This window comes from Homarus americanus, unplaced genomic scaffold (genome assembly GCF_018991925.1).
Source record: "Homarus americanus isolate GMGI-L3 unplaced genomic scaffold, GMGI_Hamer_2.0 scaffold45698, whole genome shotgun sequence".
Lineage (NCBI taxonomy): Eukaryota > Metazoa > Arthropoda > Malacostraca > Decapoda > Nephropidae > Homarus > Homarus americanus.
The window spans coordinates 5594761-5622502 of record NW_024735554.1 but is presented as its reverse complement, the minus strand read 5'-3'; the positions used below and the strand labels follow the sequence as shown (position 1 = coordinate 5622502).

The following is a 27742-nucleotide window of genomic DNA, read 5'->3' as shown; positions in this document are numbered from 1 at the left end:
TATCGATCTAGCTGGAATGTGGGAGAACTGGCTCGCACATCAACGAGTGAGGACAATGTTGATGTGGTAATTCAAGCATTCAGGCGATATCCACGACAGTATGTAAGGCAGTGTGTCTACATTTATCTGAGACACCACTCCAACAGAGGCAGTGTCATGGGATATTTCTCCTGCTCGTCTAGATCCCGAAGGTATTTTTGTGGAAGCGCTTCTGATGTGTATTGAAGATATCATTATGGCGAGACATTACTCAACAAGACAGGAAAGGTAAATACTCATTAACTTGTCCAAGAACCAGTGAAATGCTTATTGCAAGTACAGTACAGTATGCGAAGAATTTTGAAGTTGAAGGTAAGACTTTTAATTGTTATCGTTGACAAAACTTTGATTTGTATTACGAAAAATCTCGTTTGTTTGAAGTATGTGTCTGCTTCAGCAAGGGAGATTTTTTTATGCACACAATCGAACTCTGATCACATTGTGTCAGTGCATCTGTTGTATTAGTCAAGATCTAATTAGACCTTGGTGTAAGTGTAGATGACAGTGTCGGTGGGAGCTGTGACCGTCCAACAGCTAACACGTCGATCACTGGCGAAGAGGATAAAGTAAATAGTAAAGGTACTTTAAATGTCATTAAGCACCATTCAATATGTCGTCAAACACACATTACCAAACGAAATATTCCAATGACGTTTTTATTTGAGGTTTTCCGTTACGTGGATTAGTAAACGCCTTTAAGCTAGTCTCATGGTGTCTATACCTGACAACTTTCAAGACTAATAGTTATATGGTGTTAAAAATGTCGTACATACAACAAATCTCTTACTAAATGTCTTCAGAACAGTCGTCGTTCAACACTTTATAATCTTGTTATGTTATTACAGCTACTGTGCTTCAACAACTAAGGAATATTTAAGCGCGTAACTACATTATTCTAACAACATTCAAGATATTATGAGAGATAACACTGTTGGTTTTAGTTTTATAATCTCCACGCTAACTTTCTCTACACCTTCACTTGCCTCATCTTTCGTAAACTCCGAACTGTGAGAAGTCCGCGTCTCATGTGTAGTGTGAGGACGACACATTTAGTATAATTTAATAACTACAAAACATTCATCTTCATATGCAGAAGTAGGAGGAGCCGCCAAGTGGAAGGAATAGTATTAATAAATTAAATCCTGGTGTAGATACCTATAATGTAGCTATATACCAATACTCTACATGAAGCTCAGATGTGGAGGTCAGTGACAGCACAAGATGAGAACCACGGATTTCTCTCCTCGACTACTAATAATAAACCTTTACGATAAGAAGAAAGAGAAGGTTGGTATAAACAGGTCATTCAGTCAATGTGAGCCAGCCAGTGTTCCCAGGCGAGGACAGAGGAGCTCGGTCGGCAGCGCCACACCAAAAGATGTCATGTATAGTTTGGAAAATAAAGAGACTGAAAAGATTAGTTTATTATGTAAAAAGATAAAAATAAGTAACTAAAACGATAAATTGGTCACAGCTATACTTAGCGAAGTCTGCGTTAAGTTTTCCCCTCAGTCAGGAAGTTCGTTTTGTTGACGTTATGATATCTTTACTGCGCCTTAGTAACTAAGGTTAATAATTTATATAATTTATCAACAACTAAAAACTATAAGAGACAACACTAGAGGGTAAGTGATAGTGGTCACGGCCGGAGCCCTGTTCGTGTCTTTGACGTTGGCCGTTTAAACTGAATAAGTAATATGTTGTTCAGAACTGTCAGATCCACAACTGATGAGAAAAGCCTCAAAATTGTATCCGTTATCGCTCCCAAGAAAAATACATTCAAACTTACGCACACCATTCTCCCTACCACAATTATAAGGAAAACCTACCACTCGAGGGCTTGTTGACGTGGAAGGAAAATATCTATTTATAGTATTATTGTAATAATTGTTGCCATTTTGAGCCTCGAATTCATTCTCACGTGTCCAGTTAAGCGGAAACTCTATCATTCGAAACTGAGAAATCATCGTTGTGCTGCATCGTAAGTAAGCCAGCTAGATGAATCCCCATAAAATAAAGGGAACAAAATTAGCATGCATGTCTTTGAAAATCTTGGTCGTGGACGTTGTGCTGTGGTAGGTGTTGTGTAAACGTGAGGTTATAAAGTAAACCTTGGCAGCCCCACTAACAGGCGCTGGTCAACACTGCGCTCTCTCTCTCTCTCTACGTCACATACGGACACTCCCTCACTTTCTCTTATACCGCTGTTGATCTTTCTGCTTCTTATACACATACAGTAATCATTCACACAGAGGCGCAACCGTTTTTAAAATAAACAGACGGTGAGTGTGAATATCACTTGAGACTTCTGTGGCCGAGGAATGACATAGAATCCCGGAACTGAAGAAGAATGGATACTCCGTCCCATGCAAGGCCTCGCCTCGTACAAAATTTCTATCCCCTTTTCGATTTTTGTCTCGCCCCCTTTAAAAATCCCAGCTGGAGCACCACTGCACACGTATACAGTACACAAACACACACACTTGTAGAATGGTGAGAAAAGTGCGATATGTTCCCAAGTGTCACGCAAAAAAAGACATTTACAAACCTTGACACAGCAACTAATGCCTCACTAGTAATTAGAAGACGGTGACGCGTGTAACACCACCTCCAGAAAGTCACGGACGTTTATTTACATCCGGTGGAGCAGGTCGGTTGTGCACCGGTGGAGAAGGTCGCTAACACACTGACCCCAATGAACTGTTCTACAACCGCTGGTCATCTCTCTGATCTACTTCGCCCTTCCATGGCATAAAATATACTGTACTATCAAGTGGTGAAATGTTAAAGCTTTATGCCACCATTTCATTTAAATGGATGTGAAGCAATATAGCGATTCCGAAAAAAAATACATCTGATACTTTGGAAATGTCATTAGTGAGCTTAGGAAATATTGGTTTCACTAAAACTTATTTTTTAGGAAAGTTTGAGGCAAGGAAACTGTTTCTACAATGAAGGTTCAAGCAAAAGTGCAAAAATAGCAGTCCCTGTTAGCTCTCAATACACTAACATGTGGTCTTGTTGACAAAATATTACAACAGTTCTTAGTCTGCTAAACATTCCCACTTAATAGCGAATATTTTGAAACCTCAGCAATGAGCTGAACCCATCAATCCTTCACTAACTTAGGAAGATCTTAGGAAATACATACCAACATTCAGCGATATAACTGCCAAAACTCCCATTGAGGAAAACTAATAATTCAAAGAACTATTATAGATGTTTATACATATTTGATGATGAATAGTTGATTTCAAAGTAAAGGGACAAATTGAAGGAGGAATTACATGTAAAAATTAATAGTAACAAGTAATTATATCTATGGTGACGAAATTTGAGTAGAATGGCCATGAACACAGCGGTCTGAGACCCTTAGTTTTGATTGAAAATTATTATTTATTGTATTTATCATTTCACCACTTTGTTATGACCTTCATTGTCCAGTGTGGTGAGCCTTTGACCTTTAATTTATAATACATTATCTTAAAGTTCTAAGAATATTGTTTATATCCAGCGACAAGTGACGTCAACCAGTACCCTGATGTCTACCACTTGCAACAGGCAGCTGGTGGCGAGCGAAGGCACCTGATTAACTATAACAGACGGGTCTCACTTCAAAACAAACATGCCTAAGGTGAGCGAAAACAAGAACATTTACAGTACATATGCAATCATTTTTAAGTAAATGAATGAAATGTCACCAAGTCTCGTAACCTTCTTAATACAGTAACTGAATTCAAGGACACAGCCACTAAACAAAGTTCTACAACTCATAATAATTGACAGTTAGTGTGTTTGTAAAATTCATCTCTCCAAACACTCATACTATGTTGGCTTTAAAAAGCTCTAGGTTTAGTACCGCTTCTTTACAGGGGCCACAACGCGTCTGATTTCTATCATAAACTGTAATTTCTCGCTAATCTTCGCCACGTTTGTCTCGATCGCCTCGGGAGTCGCTCAAGCACGTGCTCTCGTAGTTACCTGTTGTTCTTGTAGACAATCGGGTACCAGATTACTTGTGGGAATTTAATCAAGTCTGGTTCACATCCAGCAGCTGTATGGTGCCTCCTGCCAGGCTGCCAGCCTACCAGTACCAGTCACCTCTCAGACACAGACGGATGAGGTTGTGCCTCTCCCCAAGTGTGAATATATAAATAATTTTTTGTGCTGTAAATCGGTTTCAAGTTGTGTTAGTATTTAACGATTTCTCAATAATACTGATAATCGGTGATCTAATTTGTTACATCGGGGACTAGAGAGAATATTCGTACTGACTCACCAGTGAAAATTTAAGACTTAAATAATAAATAACAATAAAGCGTTTAAGCATCTACTGCTCTTCAGAAAACTAACAGAAGATTTATTACCCAAGTTAAGGAACCAAATACAGGTTGGTGCTCGTCATCCCCCAAGGAGTGTTTGTCAGTCTTCTCAAGGACGCAGGGAAGGTGGGTATTGTTATTCCCAGGAACTCTTGTTGTTTTTGTAAGACCTACACTGTGTATTGTACGTCTCTTACACAAGCTGACCTCCTGTGTCTTAATTATTTATATTTTTTTGTATTTAAGACATACGTATTGGCCTCTATCAGCAGCAGAAACACTTTACGGTATAAATTTTAGCAGTATTGTAAATAGATGATCAGAAAAATGTGTAATAATGTTAGTCTCCATTCTCGTATATATAAACAAATAATTTTGAATCTGAAATATGCATTACTTTCTCAATTAAAACATTTTCTTGTTATGCGCGTTTTCAGATACCAGAACCTTGCTTAACTTCGGAGAGAAAGCAATTTATGTTTACTTTTATATTTGTTTATGCCCGTGTATGTTTGACTGTGTATTTGTATGTGTATAACAGTGTATGTATGATGAAATATATATCACCATACATTCGGATATGTGCAGTGCAGTCTTAGGAAGGCTGAATTTGCTTCCACAGTTCACAACACAACACAGATCCAGGGGCGGGAGAAGAACGAAAATCATGATAGCGAAGTTCGTCGGCGTTTGTGTCAAAGACCTCACTGGTGGAGACAACTGAGCTATCTTTCTAAGTAATGTAACATGACTTTTTTTAAATACTTGTGAAATTCATGTTAATTATGACTTATTCGCAAATAATAACGGAGTACAGTACATAAAAGTAATGCAAAGGTTACAATTTTAAGAGGAAAATCAGTAGTGCATATATCTGACCGCTGAACGTAAATATATAAAAGGAATATTTTCGCTTTTCGTACTTAGAAGACCACAAGTACTGTACACAGTTTATGGTTGTGACTACATTATAATTTACCAACAGAGGATGACGCAATTCCTCATAATTATGAGTTATTTTCCCTCAGGATTTTGTACAGAAATGGAGGATTCAATACTCTACTATAAGGTAGTTTTCCTCATTAATTATTACAGGCCATAATAATTCACTGGCTGCTACCTTACTATGCTTAACAGTTTACAGAAGTAAGAGTGGTGAAAGGCTCCCGGGTGCGTCGCCCACATGAGTCATACTCGCATACCAGGAATTTCCGCTTACCCTATTGGGCCAACACGAACTTTTGGAGTTTTTGTACAGTACTTGTTAATTCGTGTTCCTTTGTGTCGGTTCCAGGAATGCGACGGCATGGATTTCCCGCCATGACAGTGACTTCAACTGAGAGAGTCAAAAGGTTGAGTCTAATATGTACGACAACTTTTCCCCTGTGGTTAGACGAATTAAATCTTCCACGACTAACAGAACTGGATGCTGAGGTGCAATGACAACCACTGAGTTTAGGAAGTGAACCTATGGAGCACAATGACTTGCTCCTGCCCATTGAAGTAGAGGAGAAAGTTTAGCATCAATTTACGAGGTGGTCGTACACCCCGCTGCCCTTGGGTGGTGGTATTAAGTAGCTCGTCATCGTCCGTTGGCCCGAGTAAAGGATGAATGCTGGGTTGATGCTCAAATATCCGGGGTTTCGTTGCATGGTTGAAAATAAGTTTAAGAAATTTATTTTACCCGAACGCTGTAAACTGAACAAATAATTATTTATCTATCTTAACTAACAGAGACAGCTAAGGGCAAACTTACATATACAGTATATGTTGATAACTGCAAGGAAAAAGAAAACACGAAGTTCCCTTTTTCCTTGTGGTTATCAGCATATACCTGGATCACGCGCACCTTCAGTGATTTACTTGCATATACAGTATATTGACCGCCATGTGTCACATTTGCTTAAGGCCAACGCCCGATTTAATCCTGAATGCCCTTAATACCTCTGTTAAAAAACTTGTACCTCCTAAATTTCAAGAAAATCTGTTAACCTAATCAAAAGTAAGGGAGCTCTGAACAAGGATTAGCTAGTCATCCGACCTGTGGTTTAAGGGTCAACATGCTCGCCTCGCAAGCAAACGGACCCGAGTTCGTTCCTCGGGCAAGGTGAAACTATGGGCAAGTTTCTTTACGCCAGTCTACCCAACAGTAATTGGAAATTAATCGATTTTCGGATCGTATTCCAGGATACTAATGGTTAGCCAATGCAGTTGGCGAGTTGTCCGGTCTTCTCGGATTATTCCTTGACACTGGGTCATGCAGCTCGTTAACTCAGGTTGTGGTTGTTGTGTTGGCGACAGCTTCTACACCTTAAACTCGCGTCTAGGTGGCCCTTGGGCCGGCCATCCTCGTTACACGAGGGGGCAACCATCATATATATATATATATATATATATATATATATATATATATATATATATATATATATATATATATTTCATATATATACACTATATATATATATATATATATTCCCAACCATAATAAAAAACAGGCGTCTATTAAAAGGAATCATAATTGTGTAAAAGTTTCTACTCGCGTTGGTGTTGCTGTAGTTAGTGTCGTCTCCGTTGTCCGCCTGCTGTTGACCACCGTGAGTGTAGAACAGGTGGATCAGTTTAGACAAGTGTGTGTGACTGCTGCGAAATGGGAGGTAATGATGTTCATATGTACCCAGTGGCGGCTCGTGAAAAATAAAATGGAGGGACTGCAAGCCTCACACAACAGTAGGATACACAAATTTGACCTACCTCAGGTATGAGTTGTAGTTGATGTCCACGAATTCCCAGGGCATGGTAGTAGTGTTGGTGGTGATGGACCAGTATTAATTGAAAATAAAGTCGGCGTGTCTGCTCTTCGATGTAGCAAAATTGTTTATTACTATTTCATTAAAATCCTTTATTTCTGTTATCATTTTATTTTCAATGGATATCACTGCTAAAGCAGACAGTCTGTCATTCACCATGTATTACTTGAAAATAAAGTCCGGCCGTCTGCTCTTTGATGTAGCAAAATTGTTGAATGGATAAAACTGGTGTAGGTCTTCCTCTTGCTTTGATTTCAGTCTTTTCATTTAATGTCAGCTGGGAAAAGTTGATGTTTTGCAAATACTTCACTCGATTTTCCATGGTCAAAGGGTAATTAAAGAAAGCACGATTTAACCACACCGTCCACACGTTGTACGAGACTGAGCTGCTTCAAGTGCGGCGGCGGCGGCGATAACAGACATGAATCGTACAGCATTGACAGCAACTATGAAAGTAACTTAAATTTTGGTCTGATTTTAATGAAAGTTCACTTAGCAACGTATTGAAAATAATTAAATAACATATAAAATGATATATTTGTTGGTAGTGTATTATTCAGCTGTCTCTCTAAAGGAATCATACGCCTGGCAGTGAGTGTCTGGGGGGACTGCAGCCCTATGCACGAGCCGCCACTGTATGTACCGGTATATTTCTGTGTGTTGATCATGATTGCATTATTTCCTTTCTAATACATACATGTGGTCAGTCCTAAAGGGCCAAAGGAGTAATAATATTTGGGGTGGTAATATTGTAACGTACTAGGCCTAAATTTCCAGGTTGTTGAGTCACCAGGATCACTCAGTGTGTTGACCCTGGTTGGGAATTCCCGGGAATGTGCAGCGGAAATGAAAATCCGGCGTCACAATATTTAAAGAATTATACTAATACTGCACTCATATTACGCATTTTTCTCAGTCATTCGGTTTGTGGTTATGTTACATTATGTTGGATTAGATAAGATTAGATTAAAAAAAATCTAAATGCTGCACATAACAAAGATATCAATATTGAGTTCACCATTTTGGTAAATTCTTAATTGTACCTTCTGAAATTACGATCAACACCATCATTGTTCCACTATATAGCACGTAGACAGATTAATCGTCATACAAGTTCACAATTGGTTCAGCATAAATATAGATAATGCACGTAGTATACAATTCAAAACGTATATAGGCGATGCAGTTCAACATTAATAGATACTGTAGGTAAACAGTTCAGCATGCATATAGACAGGTACATTATACATAGACCGTGCAGGTATACATTTCCAATATATCTACCTGTAGACTGAAGGTATATATACATTTGTAAGCAGTAAGACAATTCTACCAAGGATAGAAAACAAAGCTACCAGATGCTTATTTTCCTATTGGGTAAACAAAATAAAGTAACGTAGAAAAAGTTAGCAGTCAAGAATAATTGTTCAATGTATCAAATGGCTGCAACAGATGGTCCTTCCTTCGCCTAGAGGGAGTGAGTGTGAATGACTTTCACTAATATGGCGTGATGGCTAACTCCTAAAAAGCGAAGTGTGCATTCGACTGAACTCTCTTGTCTGGTATAAGATGTATAGTACAGTATAGGGGCGGTATAATTGTGTATTGGGGTGTTGTGGCACATTATACTATAATGCACCACTATAATTTATAGTGTTCTAATGCAAAAAATAATCTCAATGCAGTTTTGAGTTAATTGACAACTTGGGAACTTCGTGTTTTCTTCTTTCCTTGTGGTTATCAGCATATATATATATATATATATATATATATATATATATATATATATATATATATATATATATATATATATATATATATATACAATCAACACCTCAACCCGCCAGGATTCGAACCCACGGCCCACAAGCCTATGACTGTGACCGGGGAACGCTAACCGCTGGACCACCAGGATACTAAAAGCAGTCCTAGAGCGTTCCCCGGTCACAGTCATAGGCTTGTGGGCCGTGGGTTCGAATCCTGGCGGGTTGAGGTGTTGATTGTATGTAGAAGTCCGCGTGCTTTATTTCAGTATAAGATTTTGCTGTCTTTCCTACTGTACGTCACTGTTGAAAATCTTATCGTTTTCTGCTTCACTTCCTGTTGTTGGCTGTGTTGCATGACTGAATTCAGATAGGAAGTGGATTGCTGTTTAAGATTCGACTCTAGTGATTATTACGCACATGTCCCTCGACTGTTGTTGTTGGACCGTATGTATGTAACAAAAATTGCTTCCTGTTAGGTGACCCGCCCGAGGCATTGTGCTGACCCAAATGTTTTTATGACCATTTGTGCTGCAATATTCTCTTAAATAATGTTTCCGGTTACAACTGGTGTGTTATTAACTGGAAACAAAATCGGACAAGCCTTAACTAATTATATAGAGGAACTAAGATCCCATCTCACATTTACGTAGTCCCTGGATTGAACACACCTTTTTAAACAACAAATTTGGATACATTAAATGAACTGGCTGGTGCAGGCAGGTTTTGTAGAGACTGTGTAGGCTACATATTTGTAGATTTTTTAATACACTCAGTACATATTATTCTGCGTCTTTGAAAACAATAAGAATGTTAAGACAACCTATTCATTGTACATGTTAAAATATCGACGTGCTATTATAGAAAACATAACGTGTGTGTGTGCCCACCAATTACGATAAAAAGCCTGTTTACTCTTAATCTACAAATTCCAACTTTTTCAGTCAGGGAAGCCTCCAAATTATTATTACTATATTATTATTATTATTGTCATGCGAGGGAAGTTCAGGGTCATGGTCGACCCAGCCTAGTGTCTTGTTAATATTTGAATTCATTCTCATTGTTTGTACATTATTTAATAGAGTGGGTTTGCTAATTTCATCCCGTTACTACGATATAGCTACTTGGTAATATTGTTTACGTTATAAGACTAAAAATAGTCGTCCATTTAAATATAAGTCACGTCCAGGAAACTTGTAGACGTGTACTGTATTATTGTTTACAGTTAAGTTAGGCTGCTTGTTTATGTGTGTATTAATATTTGTTTTCGTGTATCTACAAAAGCTTGAATCTATACCCCGCGATATTCAACACTCGTTAGATGCCTTGGGTAGCAGACTTTAGAAAGCTTGGCTAACTTTGCCTGGCTGCACCTCACTCTACTGTAGACTGTTTTACTGTATATAGGTTAAACATCAACCGTTACTCTTTCTAACTAGAGAGATGCCTCACTTAAGGTTTAAGTTTAATTGTTCGTGACTACAGTAGTGTATTTACTAACGTAGAATACCTCTCCGTCCCCCCACCCATAGTCACTACCTCCTCCCTCCTATTCTCGGCTATTTGATCTCCCCGTCCCCCACTTCTCTCAGCTATTTAACTTCTCCGCTCCTCCCTACACAGCCCACCTTCAACACGATGGGTCCAGTTTCCAGAGGGCCTACCCACGCCAGCTGTGTCCTCCGGGGGTGGAGGAGCTCCCTGATACTGCTACTTCTGGTGCCCGCTGGGATCACCGCTGCCAGCGTCAGCCCTAAGACTCGCACATTCATCGTCACCGATTCCACTAACGAGATTGAATCGTTTGTCAAGAAGCTGGAGTATGAAGGCGAGTAGTGTGTGTGTGTGTGTGTGTGTGTACTAACGCTAAATAACAAAGCTCATAACAAAGTAACAATGGAACAAATCAACCGCCTGAACGGTTAGTAAGTTTATAAATACTGTAGTGGAAAAAATTAAAGTAAAATATGCCGTGGCGTGTGCCGTGGTCAGTCCCGGACATTCATCTTGAGTGATTCCTTACATGATCTTCAACGTCTACATCATATCCTCTTATATTTTGCGGCCAGTGTAAAAAATTTATATTACCAACAGGATTATTGAATCGCCTGAAAATTAGCCCCCCTAGATTATTTCACCTGATATATTCTGGAGTCATACATGTCCAGTACTTGTCAGCCCTGCATATGATAACAGATACGTGACCGATCAGTGGCGTGGAGAAGAGGATAACTATAGTAAAGTAAAGGATGATTATTTCACAAACATAAAGAGTAAAATTAAGGTAGAGGAAGACAAGAGGAATGAAGACAGAGAAATGTTAAGAGACGATAGTTAGACAAACAGAAAGAGAGACAAGAAGGAAGAAAGAGTAAGAGACAGAAATGAGATGAATGGAGAGAAAGAGACAAAAGGAAGGGAGAGAGGAGGATTGTTGATGAATCAGAGAGAAGGAAGAAGGCAAGAGACAAGATGGCACAACACGTGTGGTTCAGGCTCCAAGAACTCAACTACCGGTATTTACCCCCGCAAATTCTCGCCAATTTCGCTCGTTCCCGCGTCCCATTACGTGATATACGACAATGGCGGTAAATGGGACGCCGGGGAGAACCACCAAAACACTGACGCAGAAATTTATTGTGCTTGGGTGGTGAGAGAGAGTCTTGCCATACTGATTGTTTTGAGAAAGGTTGAGAGAGTATAGGAAAGACAAGTAGGTAGAGAACGATAGATAAGTAATTGCCCAGGGGAAAAGAAAGAGAGAGAGAGAGAGAGAGAGAGAGAGAGAGAGAGAGAGGGGGGGGGTAAGTTACTGGAGGTAATGTCAAGGCAGCCAGTAAGTTGACGCGTTGCCCGGATATATTTTACTTGTTTATTTTACTTTATTCTCTTCGCCACTAATCGGCTCGTTAGCCATTTGGGCGGTCTATTACGTCTCTGTTACACACTGTTGGCAAGTACACTGCACATGTTCTGGCTGAAGAATGTATCTGTACCTGCGCCAGAGTTGGTCAAGGTCTTGAATGAGCACACACTAGCATCAGGCAAGGTGTTCTCTCTCTCTCTCTTTCTTTTGTTGCTTCAGAAGTAATTCGAAAGCTACATATCCGATATATTTTTACGTAAGTGATCACGTCAATCAATACACAATACTTAACAAAATCATGATAGTCTGAGGAGATGAAACTGAATAAGACAATAGCCAGCTGGTTCACATCTTTACTATATAAAGGTAACTTTCTAGTGACAATAAATCGCCAATGATTGCAAATTTATCACTAGTTGTTGCAGCTTTCTCGCAAATCTTCACAGCTTTCTTTCCAACCGTCACAATATTCCCACCAATTTTCAATATTTCCCAATTCAAATGTCATCTTTGGTAGATCACTTATCAATAAACCCATAAATACACGTACAGTACTGTATCTGGTCGAACCAAAGTAAAAAAAAAAAATCTTACAGGTAGCTGGTAATCTTTGATCATCCCAGGGACTAGCGACTCCACCTTGTCATACATGAAGGCACTTGGAGGTCCTACATATACTGTACTACCCAGTTCCACTCTGTAAAAGTGGTGGTGATAGGGAGGGCAACTTGCTTCAGGTTTGTCTGATGTCAACTGGGACACCACACCAGGTAATCATGACTATCCCACATTGGTGTGGAGAAATGGCCATGATACAGTGATGATGATGATCAATTCCATTTTTTCTTCAAATTTTCAATGTTAATTATTAATTTTGAACAAGTAGGTGTATATTATCAGATAATTGTAATTAGGTAGTTTAATTAAAATATTTACCTTACCTCTATCTGCACTTCAAAATAAATTTAAAACTATCAAAAAGTAAACTTATTTTCAAAGTACATTAATGATTTTACCTCAAATCAAAAGTAACAGTAATTTAAATGGGAATATTACTGTAGACAGCGAGTACAGTACAAGACTACCGATGAATACTGTACGTGACTGTGAGAGTGAAACTGGTGAGTGGTGATCATGACTACAGAAGACTGAGGGTCACTCACCTCTCTTTTCTAATCTTTAGTTCTCTTTTGCCATGATAACTTTCCCTCTCAACTCTCTATTTTACCGTAAACATATAAAACATTGAAAAATAAATGGATTTACCTCAATTCTGAAAAAAAGCATGAAACATGTTAGACTCATCTGGTTTGATATGGTACAGTATTGTATTACCATCTTTACTATCGCATACTGTATCCTGGACCCAGACTTAATACAAAATATTCACCTTTACACCGGCCACCAAGTGTTGGCAGGAAGTCGCCAGGAGAAATGTTTATGGAGATAGACATTTTGTAACTATATATACTGTACTGTACAGAATGTCAGCCATGCTTTAATTGGTCAGGGTTTTTAAGGTCTCTATTACCCAAGCTGTGATTTGAGTAATTATGTAATGCAGGAAATTGTGAGTAAATTAAACTTATCCTTAACCCTTTTCCGCTGATTGTCACACTTTAGAATTTAATTTTGGCTACTGCCAGATGATATTATTCAGCTTTGGGAAACCTCCAGGAACCAAAAGGTTGGTTTGGTTATGTTGGATTGGCGATATTTGGTCGATTTGCAAACAACAACTAACCACACATACCATAGAAATGACAATATTGGTTGTGTTTGGTCTTACTTCATGTTTCCTTTCTAAAAGATGAAATAGTCTGCATTTAGGCCAAGATAAAGTAAAAAAAAAACAAAAAAATGGACTAGAGAGTATTATACAGTATACTGTACTGTACTGTAGTTCTCCCATAAACTCACTGTTGTTAATGCTCTGGACAGATCATCAAAATTATGTTTTTTATTAAGTTCTGTAATTTAGATAGTATTATCAGATGAGTCTTCTTCAATCTACCTGTTCCCAGTGGATCAGTTGAGAGAAAACTGTATACAATACCAGCCTTGTATAGAGCTCTAGATATATGCTGTACCAATTGTAAACTTGTAGTGTACTTTGTAATGATATAATCTACATATCAATTAACTTTTATCTTACCTTACAGCAGCTAACGGTGTGGAGTATACAGTGGATGGAGTGGTGGTTCCTGTCGACCTGAACCTCCTTCCAGATGACATCATCGCTGAGGACATCCAAGATGGCTTGGAGGAGGAATTCACGACTGTTGGTAAGACGTAACCACTTAAGGTTGAGTTGGGTGGGTGGAAAGGGTAAACAGTAATGGTTGTTTAAATGTTGTTGATTTCCATGACCTCTTTCTTTTTAAATAGGACTAATCTGCTCTTAATTTTTCTCGTCTTTCTTGAAATATTCAGATGACAATTTACAATAAGGTGTGAACAAACTAGAGTTCATAATAAACCTAGCAGGCAATGCACTTACAGTACTGTGAAAACAACCTTATGCCTTTCTCTTTAATCAACCCCTAAATATATTTATTCACAATTACTGTACTTATACTTGTACAGTATATGCTTCTCGTCTTTTACCATTGCTAAACTTTCAGAACAAACTCAATAGTACTCAAATTACATAAGTCTAATTCATGTGACTTCAATATAGGTTTGTTGGCTTAGCTTGTCACTGCTGAGACATTCTCCTTATTTGTTCACCCTGAATATTGCTGCCCACTGTTTTTATGTAAGTAAAACTGTGGGCCTTTAGCACTTGCTCTCATGTTAGCCAATACGTATAACATACTGTAATACAGTAATTCACCCAGGCCAGCCAGCAGTAATAGTTATCATCACATCAACTATTGAGAAGCTTGAGATGAAACCCACTGTGGCAGACAAAATGTTGAGAAGTTCCTGCACATGAGTTACATCATCTTACAACCAGGGGTGCAGTGCTGCTCCGGCACCTCTATTTTGGTCAATCAATCAATATCGCCGACGCCTTGTTCCCTCCCGGAAACTCCCCAAGAAGGGGTGGCCATGGCAGAAATGTCTCCGGGCCATTTTATCATTGCACACCTCACTTGCTCTCTCAAACACTCTTCCTCCCCTACCCACTCTCTCTTTAACAAACTCTCTAACTCTTTTCTCCCAGGTGGCAATTGGTCTACCCCTCCCAACATTCCCCTCTCTCTTACTATCATAGATTTTTTTTGTCAGTCTGTCTTCATGCATCCTCGGTACATGTCCATACCACCTTAGTGTATTCCTCTTCATCCACTCCATCACTGCACCACATCACACTTCACACATGAAGTTATAGTAAGCTCTATATGTTACTATAAATTTATATCAATCAAGCAATCAACTTTATTTTGCATTAATAATACAAAACCGAATATATCCTCATAATTAGTCTCTCCTTCAGATCAGCTTACATTTTATGACTTATGAATACTGTAGAAAGACTTTGATAACAGGTGCACTTCTAAATACTTAAAAACAGCACTTCCTCGCATAAGAGCTACAGATGTGTGACCAATATTGAAAGGATAAGCACATTAGACTACCAATAGATAAGGTTTAGGAAACGGAAATTATTTTGACTGCTCTGGTACCTTAAAAATTGGCACTGCAACACTGCTTACAACCATAAGTATTTACCGTTTTTTATTAACTATAAAACATGATTATTGTATATACCATTGTAATTTTTTCAGACAAGGAACTTGGTGATAACACTACTGAAACTGTCAACGCCACTACCAATGCAGCTCAGAGCCGTAAGTATAAACAGTACAGTAATTACATCATCAACATGTACATCAATGTTTTACAGCCATTTTCTATACTTGTGTGGATTAGCCATGATTACAGTACTGTACCTGGTGGCAGCTCTCCATGTTATGTTGTCTCTTGCAGCCTCTCTAGTCAGTTTCTGAGGTAAATTTTTACTACCTCTCCCCACATCACACTTGCTGGGGAAAAAACATACAGTTCAGTGAATTTTGTACAGTTAAGTGACAGTATTATCTTCAGTACCTGTACTGTATTATTTATCCCAAAGTGTAGGTCTTATTCATTGGCATAATTATATTACCAGATACTGAAATATATGTTGACAACTGGGGTACAATATGTATTATTGCCCTACAGGTCAGTTATCACTCATCTTCCAAGGTGTCTATGCACCAGATGCTCGCTTTAATGCCTTTGCGGATGGTGTGATGGTCAACATGGTAGCAGAAATGAAGAGGAAGCAGATGGATCCACTTTACTTCCGCGTGTATAACCGAGGCATTGTGGAGTAAGTACAGTACATTATATTAATGGTATACAGTGGTCCCTCGGTTAACGAGCACAATCCGTTCTAGAAGGTTGCTCGTTAACCGAAACCATTGTTTCAATGGGTTTTTGGGTAATTGGTTCCAGCTCACCGAAAATTGCCTAAATTCAACAAAAAAGGTAGAAAAGTACACTTACTTTGAGGTGTGTATGTAGAAGGCTCCTGGATGCTGATGATGATGATGGGAATTAGAATGGGGGTGGAGGAGAAGGGAGAAGAGAAGGCATTGGGGTGGAAGAGAAGTCACCCCATGGTGCCATTTCACCCATAAAATTTTAGTTCTCTTGGTGTAATTCAAGATTATTTTCTTTAAATCAACACTGCACTGCATTATATATTGTCAATATGTAAAATAAATTTCAAAATGACAAATAATTTGCTTGCAAACACAGAAAAAAGCATTTAGTTGAAGAGTCTCAAGCAAGATGTTACCTCCACTGAAAAGACACAAAGACTGACGCCTGTATGGTGTGTTGAGAGGCTGGATGGAGCGCATAAAACTAGTTTCATTACCTTCAATTATGTTCAATATTTGTTAAAATGACTAAAAAATTTAATACAGGTATTAAACTTTTAAAATTATTGAATAGTACAAACTTCTTGATATTTGCTAAAATGGTAAGGAATTTAAGCCCTAGAACCGATTACTGTATTGGCGGACTAATACTACAGCTGGTGGACCGCCAAATGCAAGCAAAAACATGTTCAGGTCGGCCCGTAAGAAACTCGTTAACCGAAGTTAAGAATCTTATGGAAGGTAACTCGTTAACCGAAATCTCGTTAACCGAGGCGCTCATTAACCGAGGGACCACTGTACAGTATGATGTACTGGGTCACAGATTTGATGTGTGTAAAATATTGTTAATAGAAAGTGAGATATTAGTATTCTCACACAACTTATTTGGAGTGAAGTCACTGTTGCAATTGTTAAAATAAATCTAGGTTGGTATTTTATAATTTATTCACATCAGCTCTTTTCTCCTCAAAATTGGTTAAATAAGCTTTCATATATCATTATTTTAACAGACATGTTGCAACTCGTGCTGGACGTGACGGTCGACGAGATGAACCTGCAGCAACTTCTTCTAACTTTAGGAACACTGGTACTAGGAGAGGAAGGTGAGGTAATTTTCCATTCTAAATATAAATACAGTATATGTGGACAGTATTTACATGTACTCTACTACACTGTGGTTGATGGGTGAAATTACAAATTAAACCTTGTGAATGTAGCAAGTGTTTTCATGTGGTCTGTCTGTGTATCTGTCAGCCTCAAAGCTTTCACAGGACAGAGCATATGCAGTGTAAGCTGTAGAACATAATACATCCACATTTGCTCATGTTTGTTTCTTTAAGTGCATTTATCAGTGAAACTTCCAACCCCATTTGTTTCATTTTGCAATAGCTACAGATACATGGATAAGGATGTAAGTATAGAACAGTACTGTACTATACAACATAATTTTTGCATATTGATATACATGTTATCAAGATCACATTCTGTAATATGTTCAATGTTTGGTGACCAACAGACAGCAAGGCAATGCCATCGGTGGAGGTGTTGTCCGTGGACTAACAAATGTTAAACGTTTTGGCAATGCCGAGGTTCAGATTGCTGGAAACCTGACTCTGGTAAGAAACTGAATTTATTGATTTATTTACACTCAGCCTTTTCCTGAATCATTTCTCTTGTTTACAGTATTAGTAGTGCTGTAGTTGATCCTTTTAAGCATCTTTATAATAAAGTTTGCATTTCCACCTTTATTTTTGCATAATAAAAAAAAAAACGAATATACACTACCTGTATTGTTTGAAAAACCGTTAAATATGTAGTGGTTACAAAATATTGCACAATACAGTACTGTACAGTATATAAGCATAAATGCAGCATGATTGTTGAAAAATTGTCTCTCCAGAGTTTGTTTACTCTTCACCACAAGTACTGTATAATCAGTGTCTTCAGGGCACTCACCACATTCTCAGTGTTGCTGGTTTAGGTAATTTTCTCATCATTATTATAGTAGTCATAAATTGCATTATCAGCCACCTGAATGTCAGCCAAATGACCGTAAAGTGTGTAAGAAACGGCAGAAATTGTGCCTAAACCATACAACTATACACAGTACAATTTACGTGAGTTTGATCCCCAGGCAGAGTGATACTGTGGGCAAGTTTCTTTACACCATTTTGCTTCTGTCTACCCAGTAGTAGTTGGGGTCCTGATGTTATTCAATTGGCGGATCATTTGGGGACCTAATGTTATTCGATTGGCGGAGTAATAGTTCGCCAGTGCAGTTGGTGACAACTTCTACACCTTAAACAAATTCATGTCTAGGTGGCCCTAAGGCCGACCATTCTCGGATATTAGGGGAGGCAACCTATTATATGCCATGACAAATTCTTTACACATGTTAACTAATTATATAACAAAACTTATAAATATGAAGATGACTGTTTTTTCCTGTTTTTTAAACTTGTTCAAGTTAAATTTTTAGTTAATAAATGTTCTGCCATTCAGGTTCGTAGTCACTATGTGTATGGACCCCTCAACGTGGAGCTTGTCTTCCATACCGACAAAGGTGTTAAAACCATCAACTCAACTTTAACTGCTCTTGCTGCTCATGCTGTTGCAGAAGTCAATGACAATAGCTCCAAACTCATCGATTTCATCATTGACAGGTAGGATTACTTAAGCCACGATATGCAAGCTTTTCTATCCACAGATACATTAAGGAACAAAATGGTCTCTTTCTGGAGACTGGATTTGCTGATGACTGTGAGTGAGCAGCTCCAAGAAACATTTTTGCTGAATCTCCACAGATGGCAATTTTAGCGAGCCAATAGTAAACCTTTGACAGAAGTTTCCCACTTACAGATCCGTGCTCACTGGCTCACTGGGCCTCTGGACTTGATAATAGACTATCGAGCAAGTCCTGGCATCACTAGAGTCCGCACTGGGCTCCAGGCTGTCCAGTTAGATACATTGACTGTTATTGACCGATTTGGTGCTGAAATGTCAGACTTTCATATCGTCAGGTAGGTTGACTGGAGGCGACGAACGACTGGTACAAGTTGCTTTTAATATTTTGAAAGTGCATTATCTCTGCAATATGAATATAATTGAAATATATTTAGGACAGCAGTGTATTATTTCTTTCTTAGTATAATACTGTTCTTTCCTGACAGACGTAAGACTTGATACTACAGTATTAAAGGACAATAATGACAACTTAATTTTTATATGAAATTTGGCTAAATTTTTTAAGTGGTCAGCAAAGAACTTGGCAGCCTGTGAGTCCAGTGTTCTGCCGTTACCATTAACAAGGGTTTACTGGATTATGGTCATGGCTTTAGGATATTGTGTTTACTTCCTGTCATGTCTTAAAGTAGCAAATTAAACTTAATTAGAAATTCATAAGGTAATTTGTTAAGAATATTTTATTAAAACTTTCATACACTGTTCTAAAGCCACATTTAAAAAATTCAAAACCCCCTCTAAAAGTCACAAGTTCTCATTACTTACACTCACTACAGCCCACTGTTTGACTACATGCCGTACTTTGGAAACCGAACCTTGGCACAGCAGCAGATGACTGAGCTTGTGGTGCGCCACCTCTTCTCCAATACCTCCTTCATGTCCCTCCTCTTGCGGGATTCCTTTGAGATTGCCTCCTATGACAAGATTATTCCCCAGTTTGGTACAGAATCAAACTACTATTCTGTCCTCAAGTACCTGTTCAATAGGGTACCAGTTGCAAGTGGCAGGTCACAATCTGTGCCTCAGGGAGTTTCCATACCAGGAATACCCTCGGCCGTGGCGGCCTACCTGGCAAATGCTGCCCACACTGCTCGCGCTGCTCTAGAGAACTTGGGTTAACACCTACATAAAGATGAACATGGAAATTTAGTAACTGAAACACCTCTACTATAAAGGATTTCCAGGTTACTTTTAAATGGTTGGGAGGTCACGCCTTTATGCTGTTACGAGCAGTTGTGAACTTGATCTGAATGCTGATATAAGTTTAATTAACAGCAAGATCATGAATGAGTTTTTATTTGTTTAGAATGAGATCGATGCAAGTGACATTTTCAAATCCATTAGTCAGTATCTTACATAATTGTATGAACCAATTAATTAAATAAGTGAAGTACGTATGTAGATATATCACTTCACAAATTTAAAATGGTAATGCAGTAGTGTAATGTAGAGTATTAGGTACTGCAGCCTACTTTGTTTTTGTGTAGTACAGTATTTTGTTTGAAAGATCAGCACATTACACGTGATGGTCATAGTTCTCTTTCAGCATTATCAACTACTGTATATAGTATTTACATAGAATTTATGTACATATAGAATTCAAAATCAAGTTTTTCTAAAGTTACAGTTACAGTATAAATATGTACATAAATAGGTGTGTATGTTTGTCTACACATAAACTCTCTCTCTACACTACCAGTATTTTCTTTTCACTTTCCTTTTTTAGTTCTTGCTTATTCTTTTTTCACTCTGTCCTTTACTATCAACAAATTAGTGTAACTTATGGTCTGTGATATAAAATTGTTGTTATGACTTAAGCTGGAGAAGTAGAATTACAGTAATGGCAAATTAGGTTACCAGTGGCATCATTAGCAGTCAGCTCTTGAAGTCGCACTCCTCACACTTTGAACACGTTCTTTATACTCGAGATAAAATTCTTGTCTGACGTCCATACATTTTATAAATTAAATACGTACAATAAAACATATTAATACAGTGACCAAAATTATAAAGATTGTGAGTTGAAAGATTTGTTCTTTTAGCGAATTAACACTTTACTATGTCTTGTATTTACTCGTCCTTGTCATAAGTCAGTTGTTTTACTTGGTTGTTGTGCAGCACGAAACACTATTATCTATTTATTTGTTTGCTGTAAATTTGTTTATTGTTTTTGTTACAGTATTTATTTTTATTTCTGTGTTAGTTCTTTTTGGCAATGTTGTCATATATATTTCTTAATGGTTCACATAGTACGTATATATTGACCTTAACAAATAAAACATTAACTGTTCTTAGTATTTTCATTGTATTTGTATAACAGCAAGGGACCGCATTACCTGCCCTGTCCACCCGTCTGTCCAGGAGGGTGCGGCAGGTAACCTTGGACAATACGGTGTAATGAATTACTAAAATGATGAAAGAGCAAATTATAAGAGTTAAACATTCAGATATGTATGAGTGTAATCAGAGGGTTAAAAATGGGTGTTGGTGGTACTGTACAGTAGTAATGTCCATATTTTGGATTAAGTCTCTAGCCTGGGACAGATGTTAGAAGATGTTATCCAGTGTCACACTACCAAGCGTGGCAGGTTTCCTCCAGGTTCTCTGGTTTCCTCTTGTATAATAAAGGGCATAATAAAAGTAACAAAGAACAGACTAAGCGACCAAATGGTTAATAAGCTGATAAATAGTGAAATAATAAATACTGTACATAAATTTAGGTAGTAAAGTTAGTTGTGTGTGAGAGGCTGAGTGAGTGTTGTTGAGTGATGACATGTGGGGTTGTGTGATAGAACATAAGTGGCTCAAGCTCAGAATATTAACTGTCATCAGAGATAACTTCTCTGTATTACGAGTTGTGAACTCTTGGAATAACTTGTTGTGATGGTACCCAGTGTGAGCTCCTATAAGACCAGACTTGACCAACACTAGTGCACGTTTAGGTACATTCTAGAGCTGGTATAAACCCAGAACTTGCCAACAGTGTTTAACACACACATGGCTGACTGCCGGACTGGCTAGAGAGCTGACTAGTGGTGAAGAGGATAAGATAACTATAAAAATGTTGTGTTCAAAAGCACACAAGGGTGACAACGAACTGGCCAGTGACCGAGTTAATCTGCATTTGACAAATCTTCCCTCATGTGCAAAAAAACATCAACAGTCTGGTTTGGAGGTAGAAGCTTAAAATTCACTGATTATATTTGGCTGTATGTAAAAGTATGACAATTTTATGACTTTAGAAATCCCTGTCAGAGAAACAAGTGTCTTTCCAGTTATATTTTCATTGTTTGACAACTACAGTATATACTTACTAATTATGTCGCATAAATGAGACAGAGAAAAAGAGTTGTGTAAATTAGGGTTCCTGTCTTTTATACGAAGGAGAAGGTTCTCTTAAACAGTGTCCACCTGTACAGTACACTACTGACATTCAGACAACAACAGACCACTTAGGACACAAAATGTATGATTAATTATTTGACTGTCAATAAATAGTTCACTGGTAAAGAATATTAAACGAGTAATTTAAATGTTGCCTTGGCAGTATTGTGCAGTGAACAACTTAATAGTACTGTACAGGGTAAATCAGTAACTGGGAGAGGAGTGTACAGCATATGGCTTTCCATTTAATTATAAGAAAATGTTTTTTTTACCTTTTACAGAGGAGTTGTGGTGGTTGTTGCTTCCTGTAAAGGTTCAGGTCGTTTGTGATGGTTTTATGTTACACTGGTCCTTATTATTCAAGTCAAGTTTTTATGATCAAGGTAGTTCACATGATTCACAGTTTGAGGCATCCCACCTGGACTGATCTATTGATACAGAGTTCCCTGCAGTTATAAATATTTCTTCTTATAAGAGTTTGTTACCTTTAGTTATAAGATTTGTTGTTGCAGGCCCCGTTACCAAGACCTGCTGGTGACAGCTCACCCCTCCTACAAGGACCTGTACAAGCAGATACAGTTTGCATCCATCCAAATGCTTTTTTACCCACGATCATTTCTTGTTCTGCGTATGCGCTCAGCTATGCGTCTGGCTGCTTTTGTTCCTGGGCCATCACAGCCCTTTGGTTTAGGCCAATGAAAGATCTTGGAGACAAGAGTAAAAAATCAAAATTATAACTTTTCAATAAGATTTATCTTTAGTATTATTTAACATACACTGCTCCAGCTCTCTCTTTCTGAGACACAGCAAGTTGATATTGTTGTATTAGATGTTAATTCCTGTGTTGTGAACACAACATTGATACTGTGTACAGTATGTAAAACATTCTTCAAATACAGTACTGTACAGTAAACCCTCAACTTACCATGGGGATGTGTCCTCCTCTCATAAGGTGAATCATCACATCTTGGATCTTTACTCAGTTATTGTTATAAATTGTATATAGGTTCCTGGCAACAACAACAACAAAAATAAATAAATAAATACAGGTAATAATAATAATGAAATAAATGAATACCCAATATAAATGTCCCCCCAAAAAACTAATATACAAAATGCAGTAATTAATACAGTACATACACTGATAATCTGCCCATCACAAGAGAAACCCATCACATGGATCCTGCTACTCATAGAATACACTGCCACAAATAAAGCTCTCTAAAAGTAGCAAGTAACAAATAACTGTTGGAATTCTTCTAAAATGTAGCTTTACTACTGTTTTTATTACCTTTCCTCAAAAGGAGCAGCGCTACAGCTACTAAAAAAGTAGTGCTAGCTCTGCTCCTAGTGGTGGCAATACTCTCAACACTGAAAATAAGGTGATATCACACACCCCTGATGCACTCCCTCACTAGTTCCCAAATACAAATTACCTGAGCTTGAATTCTGTTCTGTATCTAGGGAACTTCATCCCTATGTTGTATGTTGAATATTTCATCCAGTAGTTCTCACATGTGCTGTTTTTATCATAAAAAACTTTCAGCAGTTTAAGTGTAGTCTTGATTGACTTCTCCAACTTTAATCTGACCTGACAGTCATGGACATAATGTGACATGGTTGATGTGAGAGACACAAGGACAATTTTAATTTACGTTTTATGTGTTATATATTTTATCTTATTTCCAGTTTAGTTCATAGATCTGGTCTTTGTCTCCTCTCTCTTAGTTTCTTTCTCTCTGAAAACTAAAATAACTAAAAAAATTAAGTAATTTTGTGATATGACGGATGGCACAACCTGACTGTAACATATACACTCATAATAGGTTTTTATTTTTTGTTATGGTAGAGACTAATGAGCTTTAAAAGTACTGTTTACAGTAGTATGCTATTAGTAGTTTGTAAAACAGCACTTGAGATGACACAATAGTTTCAAATAACAAAAAATATATAATGTTTAAATAACACGCTTGTTTTCTTTACATGTCCTGATAGTGCTTGAGGCTCACCCATACACCACGAGCTCTATGTGCTGTACAGTACTGTACTTCAGTTCAGAGAATATGTACACTCACCCCAAAAAAGTATCTTTACGAAGGGTTCAATGAGTTTCAAAATGAAAACTGCAACTCCAGTGTCTCCGGGTTGTTAAAATCCTTCGTCTGTTGTGTCATATTATTTCACACAAAATCATAAAGATACTTTCTGGAGCGAGCGAACCTGTACTCTTAGGAGTGCAGTGGTCAAGTGGATACAGCACTCACCTCCTGTTCCAAGAGTCATTGGTTCAATCCTGGAGTATTTCAGTCCAACCAGCTGTTCATGGGTATCAAACTTTACAAGCTGGAAAAGAGAAGGTAGTTAATTGTGGTGTCAGTCATGCTGCCTCCTTGTGTCCCAAGTAGGCAGTCATGCATATGGAACCCTCTTTACTTTAACCTTCACTCTTGAATGATTTACTGATCTTTGGCAGTTGATAGTTAAGGACAGTAATTTGTGACACAGTCTATACTGCATATATCTTATGAGATTGTCTTTGTTTCTTCTATGTCATCAGAGAAACAAGATTCATATTATATCAAACTTAAAACTAGGAAGGCTGAAGACTGACTCAAGACTAAAGACTGATGATGAGTAATTAAGAAATTATAAAACCATGAAGAATTTGGAGATTAATTGGTTTCAATAATAATCCACAAGTATGGTGGCTACAGTGTTTCTAATATATATTTATTTATATAAACATTATTTCTTGTAAAATTAAAGTTGTCACCATTCTTTTCTTTTCTTATTGGGAATTGGCAACAGTAGTCCAACATATGTAAGGTTTATCTCATGTGTATCTTAAGTGTCAACCTTCATGTTACCACCTAAAGATTTATATGTATGTAACTCTTAGATGAGAAGAGCAACTGTCCCTATACTCACATTAACTGTAGTGACTTTTAACCTAGCCTTACCATCCCTAACACAGCCTCACCATCCCTAACACAGCCTCACCATCCCTAACACAGCCTCACCATCCCTAACACAGCCTCACCATCCCTAACACAGCCTCACCATCCTTAACACAGCCTCACCACCTCTAACATAGCCTCACCACACATACATAAACCCTTGTTTCTACAGTTGACAGTCAAGTAATATTATAGTACAGTATAGTACAGTATATCCTCTTGTAAACCAACATACCTATATTTTGTGTCCTAAACTTAACTAGGTTTGGTAAGTATGGTACCTATACTGTAAATATTATAAACATAAATAATGTACATTGTTACATCTTCAATACTGCCACTTGTCTCACTTTTTGGAAACGAAACATTCAAAATCTGGAAAGTTGGGACAAACAAGTATCATGTGTATAGTACTGTACAGTAGAATATCCTAAGCATTTGGAGATCTTGTAGGGAGCACATTAGTGTCCCTGTCAAAGTGATCAACTTTTGGTGCTAGACAGAGCTATTTGTTGTTACCATAGCAACTTAAACAGTGACTTCTGGAGAGAAAATCCCACAAACCTCAGTTTGTATAACATATATTTTCTACTCTAGATGTGTTCCTGAAAGACTGGGTGCCATAAGAAACAGTCCTATAACATGGTGCCAGTGGAGATGTGTTGGTGGCAGCACTATTTCTTACAAAGGAGTGTTACTCGAGATTTTCATTGGGTATCAGTAATAACCCTAATAATGATCCTGTACAAATATTAAATGTTTTAAACCATTTTGTGAATAAAATTAATTATTTTTAATGACAACTGATATACTGTACATAACTCATGAATACGAGTATATTCAGTCAGAGCTTCCCTCGGATTGCCCAGCATCTGCCATTGCTTCTAGTCTGATCCTACTCCTACATGGAGACCAGCTACCTTTCCAATTTCTCCAGTAAAATGCATCTTGAATGAGTTGTCTTCCTAATTCTTAACAAAGTGATGGATTGGGCAGAAATCCTTCCTTATACTGTATTGTCTGTATTTTTAAGAATGGTTCAAATGGTTCACACAGCCAAATGAAAGTGCTACCTGATGCCCTCTCACCTCTAAATGTTTTATCATCTGCAGTTTTACATCCACACTGATGTTTTTCTTGGCTGAATTACTGTACTGCCAATACCACTTGTAGGCCTTTTTCTACACATGGCTAAAAAAAATTTTTTAATAATTAGCACCACAACGGAGTAAATACACATCTGTGGTAACCATTGAAAACTGATGGAGGCACAGGCTGTTTAACTGAGTTGTCATCAGTGTAGTATGTCCTTCTCAATCACTAAACTTGCAGCTCAGAGAAGTGAGAACATTGAACATCTCTTGACGTTGCCAGAACTTTTGAACCCTCATATAAATTTTAGAAATTCTTTTATTGTAAAATTTCCAGTAGAACTTTGAGCATTATAAAAAGACACAGCACACAGAGATTCGCCTGTAATGGATTAAAATATGGTAACAGTCATTGAGATTAATTTAAAATGGTCATCTCTGGTAAAGTTTCATATTTTATGTGAAAGAGTTTGAGGGCTGTGAGTTTGGATGGATTTAATAATTATATCCTTCCAGTGTCTGATATAGTGCACAAATACTATACACGTAGCATTTATATGGGTCTGTAGGAGGAACCTCTATTCAATAATTTTAATCACTCTTTGCAGCCCAGCCGAGTATGAGATACGTCTTGTGGGAGCTCAGAACGAACGATACCAACGAATAAGTCAATCTGCCCTCTTGAGACTCTTCAAACCCACTGGTCGACTCGAACGTCGGTTACGAGGAGTATACGTGCGGTCACGGTCGAGACGCATACCTGATGTCGTGGCCAGAAGTCAGAGGAGAAATAGGAATAGAAACAGGAATAAACAAAAAGGTTCATCGAGTACAAACACTGAAGAAACAACTACAAATGGCCAAGACGGTGGAAATGGAAACAGTGAGAGGAGTAATGACCAAGGAAGTGCACAAACAGAAAATTCACAAGTGTCGGTGAAAGAACCAGAATTACCTTAAACTATCTGGTTAATACAAGACATTACAAGGAAGAAATTTTAGAGGTCTCTTAATTCCAAAGAAATTTCTATTTTTAATTTTTTTTTATTAATTTCTAATATTGAGATGTTTTTTGTGATATGCCCCAATATGTGGCATTAAATACTATATACATGCCATAAAAAAATCATACACTGTAATCCCAATAAAAACACTTGTCCAAATATTATTGATAATAAACTGTAAGATGTATTGATTATTCATTGCATGGGTCTTCTTCCTAGTCTTAAAAATCATGCTAAAGAAGTAGCTTTCAACACATACTAATAAATGTTAAATAATGCTACTTATAATGAGTTACTGAAGTTGGGTTGGTTAGATGTTGTCTCACCTGTTAATGATCCTCTGTTGGGGCAACTGACCTTATGAATTAACCTCCTGTCCTAAGATTCTCTG

The 27742-nt window shown here is 37.8% G+C and overlaps 1 protein-coding gene across 10 annotated transcripts; it reads left to right on the top strand.

The window, feature by feature from the left end:
- On the top strand, positions 1–27538 carry LOC121871451. 10 transcript variants are annotated; one of them, XM_042373773.1, is made up of 10 exons: positions 1–191; positions 3554–3673; positions 10555–10759; positions 13960–14082; positions 15532–15594; positions 15968–16118; positions 17184–17276; positions 17690–17789; positions 19033–19193; positions 19692–21205. In XM_042373773.1, the coding sequence occupies exons 2-10, from the start codon at positions 3665–3667 to the stop codon at positions 20032–20034; spliced, it is 1248 nt and encodes a 415-aa protein (XP_042229707.1). In that variant the 5' UTR covers positions 1–191; positions 3554–3664; the 3' UTR covers positions 20035–21205. The 10 variants fall into 10 exon arrangements, with proteins under 10 accessions (XP_042229707.1, XP_042229713.1, XP_042229706.1 ...); XM_042373779.1 differs by lacking the exon at positions 19692–21205 and adding an exon at positions 22812–24264 and having other exon boundaries at positions 3–191; XM_042373772.1 differs by lacking the exon at positions 19033–19193 and adding an exon at positions 18676–18836 and having other exon boundaries at positions 4–191.
- The last annotated feature ends 204 nt before the right edge of the window (positions 27539–27742 follow it).

Bases quoted from the DNA above. Each gene is read 5' to 3' on its own strand.
- LOC121871451 (XM_042373770.1), top strand. The intron at 17,277-17,689 runs GTGAGGTAATTT...GGTGACCAACAG, and splicing joins ACTGGTACTAGGAGAGGAAG to ACAGCAAGGCAATGCCATCG. The intron at 19,194-26,955 runs GTAGGTTGACTG...CACTCTTTGCAG, and splicing joins TCAGACTTTCATATCGTCAG to CCCAGCCGAGTATGAGATAC.